Below are 10704 nucleotides of genomic sequence, written 5' to 3' on the forward strand. Positions count from 1 at the left end.
TAGAACGGATGTGTAAATGAATTATTCTGCGTCTATGCGGTTTTCTTAACTCACCTCCTAGATCAATGACCATATACTGAGTTCCGGTTCCGGCCAGCGCAGCCTTTGTGTCAACATCGAGTGTCTCACACCAGATCGAGGCAGCTTCCGGTTCGAGTGCAAGTGCTACTCGGGTTTCATCGAGACCAGCCTAAATTATTAAAGTGACATTGACAGCAAACATTTATAATGAAATCAAAAATTCTTTGCACCACTGCTAGGTCTTGTCTTACAAAATTACATTATTCTATTTCTTAGATTTGTCTATGTCTAATCTTTCAAAATAACGTTTAACTAGTTCTTATGTTTGACACAATCAACAGGCAAATTTATGGTCTTATGATGGCCAGCACTCAGCAGAAAAAAAAACAAATCTTATTTTTGCCATATTGGTTAGACTCAAAAGTTGCACACGATTTAATAAAAGAAACACTACGTATATACGTTTTGTACGTTACGTCATAGTATACCTTGTTTCCGGTTTAATATAGCCATCTAGTATTTGTTTGTATCACACAATTGTTAAATACAATTGATATATTCTTATTGGTCAAAAAATATATCACTTTATAACAATAACAATGGCAAAAATGAATGTCTAAATGGCAATTATTAAGCAAGTCATTTGTTTATTTTTTACTAGTATGTTGTTTTTATAATGTTGATTTATTTGAATACAGTTGTACATTTTTCATCTAAATCTTAGGAGGAAAATGATCAACCACGTTTGTTAAAGTTTAATCTTTTTGATAACTATGCCTTATATTGGGCAAATGAGCTAAATGAAAAAGGTACTATTTATAATTTGAAATAATGGCTACATGCAGTAGCACCGCCATGTTATTCAACCAGTACACAAAACCATGCAATTGTTTCTTCAAGCAAAACTATCAAAACCGGTTTCGACACTGCTGAAACTATTGAAACCAAAACTGAAACTGGTTTGGTATCAACAAAAACACCCTTATTGTGTATTATCTAAGTATGCATTCTCCTTTTAAATAGAATCAAAACAATAAGATGTGGTTAATTTATTCTGGGAACAGCAATTCTGCAATGAATGTAGCGCGAGGAATTGTTTTGTACTATTCTGCTCATCACTAATGCAGACGAAACATGTAGGTGATGTTGCTTTGTTTTCAAGAAATAAACCGGCAAATTACATCATCCTCGGCGGAGTAGATAACTCGAGAATATCAACAATAACGAATCGGAAATAAAAAAACACGCATTTTTTGGATAAAACGTATTTGTCAAACTGTCTGAATTGTGTGTTTAGCACATGCAGATGATACTTGCTATCCTGAAACTGAACCTGAAACCAGGTTGATTAAGACCATTAAGTACATCAGTTAATGTCGTGGTAAATTACTGTCATTTATTTCGGATATGTTGAGTTTTCGGGTATCAATTTGCGGTTCGACTTATCTTGACTAACAGGATATTATATTTTAATTTATAGTATGAGACAAGCCTAGAAAAGGAATTCTAAATACCCTGAAAGCAGTAAGGTGACAATATACAACTTTTCGCTAGCCTTCAGAATGTAGTTGTTGTTGTTGTTGTTGTTTTTATCAAAATTGCCCTTTGCCGCTTTGTTTCATCTTTGAAATGGAAAAAAGTATTTTAACTATGTTTTCGCTCGCTCGCCCAAATGTAATTTTCTTGAAAATCCGTAAAACAGAAGATTATTCGGTGTGGCCTTAGTTCAAGTCTGGTAAATGTAAAGTTAACGTGTGAGATTGATACACGGCGATATACACTGTAACACCGTGGTTCAGTTTCCATACCTCTTCGACAGCCATTCTCATGAACTTATTGGCATTGTCATCCCAGATAGCGGGCACCGTGATGACGTAGGAAATGTCCGTCTCTAGTACACCCACCGTCTGGTTTGCTACCGCCTGTAGGAGATGTTTATGTAGAAACTTGATCGCCAAGGAGAAGATTGGTAGAGCTTGATGCGATTTGCCTTCTATGTCCTCCACAGTTGTGGCTCTGGAAAGCTCCTGCAAAAAGCAGTCGTGCTATTACTGTAACGAAACCTCTATCTTTGAAAATTCTACATGATAATTGGGCGGGAATGTTTACGTTTTACTTGAAATACATACGCATATCTTTAATAATGTTTTCATCTTAGATTAAATTTAACTTTAGTTTTCAATAACGCAAGCTATTCTATTCGCTTAAGAATCGGCAACATTATCTAAAATCCATAATTTCATTGGTGATTTACATGATATTATTGGACAGCTCGAGTTGGCGTTTTCGACGTTTGCGGGCGAAAACTTTGACAATAATACTAAAACTGTTTAAGATATTCAAATGTTTCTTGGTACAAATGCAGCTAAGGACAATTTTCTCATGCATACACTGGTCCATAGAAATAAATTTCATTTTATTTCCCTGCTACGACTGAATAAATAGTTTGCGCTGTGAGGAAACGACTGGCTCTTATAAAGGTTTTTATATGTATTCTCGAATCTGATCTTTGTGATTCATGATGGACATATAAGCAGTATGGCCCTTTTCAAACAATGCGTGTTTGACTGTTGCAAAGTACCTTATTGTTGTGTAAAACCATCATAAAACGCCGGAACAATCGCCATCCTTTGTGTTCGTCATCTTCTGCTTTATAAGCATACCTGTCCTCAGCTTCAAATCCAAAAGAGTCAAACTCTCCCTTTGGATTTAGAAGAACACTTGTTGGCGTCTTGAGAGATATAAGTTTTCCTGCTCCTCCGTACCAATTCTGGTTGGTCTGCACTTTTAGAGGGTCATTTCGGAAGGAAAACGCATAACCGCTGTACGTGGTCCCAAACTCGAATGCAGCAACGAGGAGATGGGATTGTGCCTTCGCTGCCGCAATCTCATCAATGCTTTTGAAAATTGATATGAAAATATAAGGTAGAAATACATTTTGAATTAAGACAAACTAAATCCAGTTAGATATGAAACACACGCGCAAGGAATTACTTTCTTCTTCTTAATTTAAGGAATTTAATCCCAAATGTCGAAAATGACAATAAAATAATTAAGTCGTGCCAACATTTCACAAAGCATTCAAAACGCATTCAGTAAGTTATAACAGCGACACACAATATAGACAAATAATGTGTCAAACCGATCAATTGAGTTTGATGTTAATTAGAATACGACATTGTCGACATACTTATTTTGAGTAAGATCAAGATTATAATTGACAGGAATCGCAATAATTAAATACATTTAAATCATGAAAGGACTTTAGCATGTTTTTGAATCAGAAGTCATCCGAAAACTTTTATTATAGTGTAGTTTTATTTCGACATGTTAGTCTTATATGTGTGTTGGGTTGTTTGAATAGTTCCGCCCGACAACCATTTTAGCTTGATTTTATTGAAAACTGCACACATTCATTTGTTTCACTACGTTTTCACTTATAGAAATGCTAGTGTAATTGCTAACAATAACAATACAATTGAAACTACCGAGACGGTCAACAACTTTTTGCCGCAGATCCTGTTTAAAAGCACATATCTAAGGCCGAATAGACACATAACGAGATATAAACATCGTATAAGCAATTTTGACCACACACGAAACTGAGGACTTTTTTATGAGTACTCAACCTAGCTTTTCTACACCTATCAATAATTGCAAAATTTCCATAATAACGATTAATAAAATCACTTGTACTAGTAAATGCTGCATACAGGATTATGATATGATCGTTTAATATTTTCCCTTGTTTATTCGGCAAGAGGCTATAACGTGACAAACCATAAAAGTGATATTCACTTCTTGCTTTTCATTTTCTTTTGTTATATATTTTTGTGAACAAATTCGAGAGCGTATCAGGTTATGGCGCCATTTCCGTTTATGCAATGTTAAACAAGCGACTAGAAATGGAATAAGGAATTAACGTTAGTGACGTAATTTTATGAACATTCCGAATTAAGCGTATTGAATGAAAAAATGATAATAAAAAGAATTGATGGAAGATTTACAATATATATTACTCAATGCATACAATTAATATATAGTTATATCTTGTTTCAATCGTAATTTATTTCACCCAGTTGTTTCCACTCTTATCTAATTTAATTACATGTTGTTTTTAAAACACATTTAATTCGGTTACCAAGACTACTCTAACACCAACTCTAATTCCTCAACAACAAAGGGTGTTAGTATGTTAAGTATGCTAAGTGACACTGATAATTATGACGGTTTAAAATGAGAAAGTCCGTTGCATAATAATAAATACATTTTTATAACTCGAAAAAGTATCAAGGAGAATAATATAAGATAAAACATAGCATATTGCATTTCTTTAAAAAGGATAATCATAAATAAATAACGAAAAAAAATCTGATTATGTAATTACTTTACTTACCTTGTGGAACTTTTACTTAAGTATTCCCCCATTTTAACCAAACCTGATTTTAGCGTTTATTTTGCAGAAAATAAATAACTTCCTGGTTCAAGCTTACATGAATATTACACAAAGAACTGGTAAATAATTTACGTAGGTGCGAACTAGCCTATGTGCAGGTAACTCTTGTTCCATAAGAATTGATCGAATCGCGACGTGCAATGTAATAGCCCTTATGTATTAAGAGGTTACACCCCGTAAAATTTGCGTTGGAAATTGAAGATCAATATTAACTCATTAGCATATTGTATACTTTTTAATTATTTGTGTCAATGCGTACATTTAATACTCGTATTTATAAACATCGAGAGTTCTATCTAACAATCTGATTAATTCATAAGTAGTATACACATTAATTACAATTACAAAATTACCGAAAACATAAACGAAGAAATATGACTGTTCTGTCGCAATGCCCATTCTCCTATGGTTTAAGACTTAAAAATGTAATACATTATACTTTGAAGTTAGAACTCCTACAACAGAAAGCACTAACATTGAATAGTGTTTTTATTACCCATAATAAATCCACACGCAATACATATCGCAAAATACGGTAGTCCGTATTCCACTCCAGTGCAAAACGGCCTTATTCCACTCTTGTGACGTCACGTCATAACAAGTATCGTTGCACGATGTTAAAATGACGTCAAAAAACAAAATATTGCGTCGTTAAAATGACATTTATTATGAAAACATGTGGCTTTAAAGTGATGTATCCAGTAAGGCTAATGTATATAATAAAAGGGTAATTAGTACTGCGTGTTGATTCGGAATGTGGTATTCGACTCTCAAAGACTTTTGCAGATTTTGATTTCACTCGGCTTGTGCTCGTGAAATCCGAATTTGCAAAATTCCACTTGAGTCGAATACATCATCCCGGATCAAAACGCAGTACTAATAATCCTAGTATATTTAAATATTTAAAGTATGTCCCTTCCTTTTTGAATATGAAAATGCGCCGTTTTCTTCCAGTTTGAAATGTTCAAAACTAATAGATATATGAGTCATAAAGAGCTGACATTGAAACTTTGTCAAGATGAAAGCTTATTTATTACAATTTATGGATGTTAAATGCATGTATCTTGCAATAATCTTATGTATGAAATATATGATTCAACACACTGCTGCGTTAATGTTCTTCATTCTAGGACAGGTCACTTTTGACAATATTAGTAAAGACATTACATATAAGTTGTTATAAGTGTTGTATTTTGCCACGCATAAGTTAATCTTAAGTAAACACTTGACATATTACAACACAAATTATTTACACGTTTAAGGCAACTTAAAGTTGAACACATGTCGTAGTTACATGTATTTACAGATAGACATAAAGCAATTGCAATTAAGCATTTACTATTAAGACCAGTGCACTTGCAAACAAATATCAGCGATGTCACAAAGCAGCATGTATTAACTGGCAGCTTCCATATCTCTAGTAAAGTAGGCAAAGGTGTCATGTATGTATGTCTGTCTAATCATTAAAATTAAATGTATTTGTTCTGTTTTATTATTTAGGTCTCTACCATCTTACAGTATTGGTGGTTACTTAGTTGTCGATATTGTCTAGATTCATGGAATATCTGGTGCCTTTGTGCAGTAAATAGACTACATTTTAATATAAAGCGCTTTGCATCTTCAATAAGTGAACCACAGAAACAGACATAGGGGACGTTGCGATGTGATAATTGTATAACTAGGGATTTAAGTTGCTGCATCTATTACGCATTTGGTCATGATGTATATGTGCGAATCTGGTCCGGCCTATGTAATTTGATGTCAGTTTTAGAGAAATATACATTTATATCAATTTCAGACTTATTTTAGACACAAACGCGTGCAAACAAAACCCCAACTATTTAAAACTGACCTGTCAAGATCAGCCAACAACCTCGATATTGACTGTGCATAAATGTGAGTTCTTCTAAGTACTGTTTGAAAATTGTCTGAATCCCGTAAATGATCCTTCTTAATTTTGAAATCTTGGTGGAAACAACTTTAACAGGTAATATGATAACATAATGGGTTTGTGTTTACAAACTTAGGTCAGCTTTTGAATTCTTCTTGCGTACGAACAGGACACCCGACCATTTCTCTTTTATAGATGACTAATTGATACGGATCATGTAAGGCCAGTAACTATTCGAGCAGCTTAATATTATATGTTCTAGTGTTTCTTTTTAATGTAGGTGACAATTATTCTAAGGTCCTGATCCGTGTTGTTGATGCGGACGAAAGTATGAAAGATATATATGTGTGTTTTCTGTGTATTATGAATTTCATCATTTACATGACACCGATAATATTTGAAGCTGTGGCGATGGTTTAAGAGATATGTTGGTGCCTAAAACCATCCTTATTAAGTGTTAAACCTGTAAGCTGATTGTGATAGTGGTCAACAAATTGACATTATGTAATTAACATTTCGTCTTTTTCTTGCGGGATAAAAATGTATCAGCCATTGTTTAGACCATGAATGGATTAAATTCAAGTAATGATTTAGTGTGTTTTCTATCATAATGACATCACGGAAAGAAATAGCCAAAAAACTGTCGTGTGCAAAGAGATGAGTTATAGTTTAAAAAAGATTCTGCTCTATCATTGAGATAAATGAGGAAACTAAAAGGACTTAGCAAGGAACATTGAGGGACACCACCTCCAAGAACCTCTGATGTTGAAAATGATGGTTTTACGAAAACATATATATATATAAAATATAATTCAATACTGATTTATCAAGTTATGACAAACCTCGTACGGTAACATGTTTTTAATTCAGAAGTCATCAAACAACTTTTACCATAGTTAACTTTTTTCGATAGTCTTTTATTGATTTGAGTCTTAAATGATCGTTTGAAGATTTTTGCCTGACTACCATTTTATTTTGATATCATTGCACACTGCACATTGTCTTTGTTCCACTATGTTTTCTCCTATATAATTGTAAGTATAATTTCTTACAATAAAAACACAAATGAAAACTTCTGAGACAGGTCCAGAGGCTCAATATTTAACGAAGATTTATTTTAAAAGCACATGGATAATGCCTTAAAGGCACAAACGACGCAAACAAAACGTATGAAAACGTGAACAGACGACACACGCATGAAAATGTGTTGGTTTTAGCGCATTGGAACGGTTAGCGAAGCCAGGATGACAAATCACGTGATTTCAACGGGGTTCTCTCATGGGTCAGCACGGGTCAAACCCGATGTAAACAAACAAGACAAGTAAGCGGCGTTGATTTCTAAATACTTTTTTTGACAGAAAATAGATGAAAACATTGCTTAGCCTATCGAAGACTTTGCTATATTCTGCTTCTACACTTGTAAAATATTTCAGATTTGCTTGTATTTTAACTATGCGATCCTGGGCCAAAATTTAAACTTGACGGAATTTTGTTGAACGATGCAACGCTGTGTACGCTATGAAATTTTATCAAAGAAAAGCATCGGAAATTTACAATCAAATCTTAAATATTTCACACGTGTAGAAGCAGAAAATAGCGTAGTCTTTTATGGGCCAAGAAATATTCTGATATTTCATGTGAGAGCCCCGTTGATGTCACGTGATTCCTTTACCTGGAAGTAGGTGTTCTTAGAGAGTTTTCTAATTCATGAGTACTTAATCTCACACTTGTTACAACATAAATCAGTCATTGCAAAGTTTACATTTTTCAATTCATAACCTTTTTTCATCGATTCCTTTATGCTGTATACATGATTTGTATATGCTTGGTAAAAAGTCACGCAATAAATTGCCTAGAGGTTGTCACGTGGCAAACCAAAGAAGTGGTATTCACTGTGTTTTATATATCTACCCATTGATCAACAAAAGCTTTATTTCACAGAATATTCACCAAAGTTATATTTCACCAACTCATAAAAAAAACGTACATTTCTCCGAGTGAGCATCCAAAGCTAAACTTCACCAAATGATCAAAAAAGCTATATTTTTCCGAATGAGCACCCGAAGCAAAGCTTAACTTCACCAAATGATCAAAAAAGCTATATTTTTCCGAATGAGCACCCGAAGCAAAGCTTAACATCACCAAATGATCAAAAAAGCTATATTTTTCCGAATGAGCACCCGAAGCAAATCTAAACTTCACCAAATGATCAAAAAAGCTATATTTTTTCCGAATGAGCACCCAAAGTAAATCTAAACTTTACCAAATGATCAAAAAAGCTATATTTTTTCCGAATGAGCACCCGAAGCAAAGCTAAACTTCAACAATTGATCAAAAAAGCTATATTTTTCCGAATGAGCACCCGAAGCAAATCTAAACTTCACCAAATGATCAAAAAAGCTATATTTTTTCCAATGAGCACCCGAAGCAAAGCTTAACTTCACCAAATGATCAAAAAAGCTATATTTTTCCAAATGAGCACCCGAAGCAAAGCTTAACTTCATCAAATGATCAAAAAAGCTATATTTTTCCGAATGAGCACCCAAAGCAAATCTTAACTTCACCAAATGATCAAAAAGCTATATTTTTCCAAATGATCACCCGAAGCAAAGCTTAACTTCATCAAATGATCAAAAAAGCTATATTTTTCCGAATGAGCACCCGAAGCAAATCTAAATTTCACCAAATGATCAAAAAAGCTATATTTCCGAATGAGCACCCGAAGTAAATCTAAACTTCACCAAATGATCAAAAAAGCTATATTTTTCCAAATGATCACCCGAAGCAAAGCTTTACTTCACCAAATGATCAAAAAAGCTATATTTTTCCAAATGAGCACCCGAAGCAAAGCTTAACTTCATCAAATGATCAAAAAAGCTATATTTTTCCGAATGAGCACCCGAAGCAAATCTAAACTTCACCAAATGATCAAAAAAGCTATATTTTTCCAAATGAGCACCCGAAGCAAAGCTTAATTTCACCAAATGATCAAAAAGCTATATTTTTTCAAATGAGCACCCGAAGCAAAGCTTAACTTCATCAAATGATCAAAAAAGCTATATATTTCCGAATGAGCACCCAAAGCAAATCTAAACTTCACCAAATGATCAAAAAAGCTATATTTTTCCGAATGAGCACCCAAAGCAAATCTTAACATCACCAAATGATCAAAAAGCTATATTTTTCCAAATGAGCACCCAAAGCAAAGCTAAACTTCACCAAATGATCAACAGCAACTATATATATATATCCGAGTGAGCACCCAAAGCGAAGTTTCACGATGTCGCTGTTATCTTAACTAATTACTTCATTTAAAAAAAGACTCTAAGTGTAGTAACCGAGACTCCCATGCCATACATCATTACTTCCAACCACAACGTTGTATAGTTCATAGTTATGACAGTTTAAAATGAGTAAGTCCGTTGAAACATACCTTTACTCATCAATTCATATTTCAAAGCGCGAAATGGTACCAAAGCGAATTATATAAATTTAAGCAAACATAGCATGTTGTATTTCTTTAAAAAAATATTTTCAGAAGTTTTTCACGGAACGAAATTCTAATTATGTAAATTACTTTACTTACCTTGTGAAACTTTTACTTGAGTGTCCCCCCATTTCAACCAAACCTAATTTAAGCCTTTATTTTGCAGAGAATAAATAACTTCCTGGTTCGAGCTTACAGGAATTGTATAGAAAAGTGATCAATAAATTACGTACATGCGAACAAGCCAATGTGCATACACATGCAGTTCAATTAAAATTATCGAATCGCGACGTGCAATTTAATATTGATTGTCGATCCAACAAAATACATGAAATTATAATCCTGATTTATTAGGAGTTTACGAATTTAATCCGATGGGCATATGTAAAAACCCCCGCTAAAGTTGTGTTTGAAATTGAAGAAAACTATTAATCCAACAACATGTTAAATCATTTTTCATTTATTTGTGTTAATATGCATGTTTAATACTCGTATACATATTTATAAACATCGAGAGTTTTATTTTACAATCTGAATGTATGAGTTGCTGTAGTTGTGTATTTTGACACGCAGAGGTCAATTTAAAGTATGTACTTGACATGTCAACACTAAATATTTAACACCTTAAAGACAACACCTTAAAGGTAAGTAAAAGTTGAAATCATGTCGTAGTTACCTACAAATAGACAAAAAGCAATTGCATGTAAGCATTTACTATTTATACCAGTGCACTTGCAAACAAATATCAGCGATTTAAAAAAGCAGCATGTATTAACTGGCATGAAACCCCTTCCACTACTCAAGTAAACGTTTGTATATAGCACAAAACCACATTAACCAGACGTTAAG

The 10704-nt window shown here is 33.6% G+C and overlaps 1 protein-coding gene across 2 annotated transcripts in view; it reads right to left on the minus strand.

Annotated features, from left to right (window-relative positions):
- The window catches only part of LOC128217842 (heat shock 70 kDa protein 12B-like), a 34380-nt gene extending 24334 nt beyond the window's left edge, over positions 1-10046 (minus strand). Inside the window, exons 1-4 of one of the 2 annotated variants that reach the window (XM_052925248.1) lie at positions 9955-10046; positions 2603-2918; positions 1830-2048; positions 55-190 (exon numbers count right to left, since the gene is read on the minus strand). In XM_052925248.1, coding sequence (XP_052781208.1) covers positions 55-190; positions 1830-2048; positions 2603-2918; positions 9955-9986 — 703 coding nt within the window. In that variant the 5' untranslated portion in view covers positions 9987-10046. Of the gene's footprint in view, positions 1-54; positions 191-1829; positions 2049-2602; positions 2919-4417; positions 4526-9954 lie in introns of those variants that run through there. The other variant, XM_052925249.1, reaches the window with a different exon arrangement.
- Between the last annotated feature and the right edge of the window lie 658 nt (positions 10047-10704).

This window comes from Mya arenaria, chromosome 14 (genome assembly GCF_026914265.1).
Source record: "Mya arenaria isolate MELC-2E11 chromosome 14, ASM2691426v1".
Lineage (NCBI taxonomy): Eukaryota > Metazoa > Mollusca > Bivalvia > Myida > Myidae > Mya > Mya arenaria.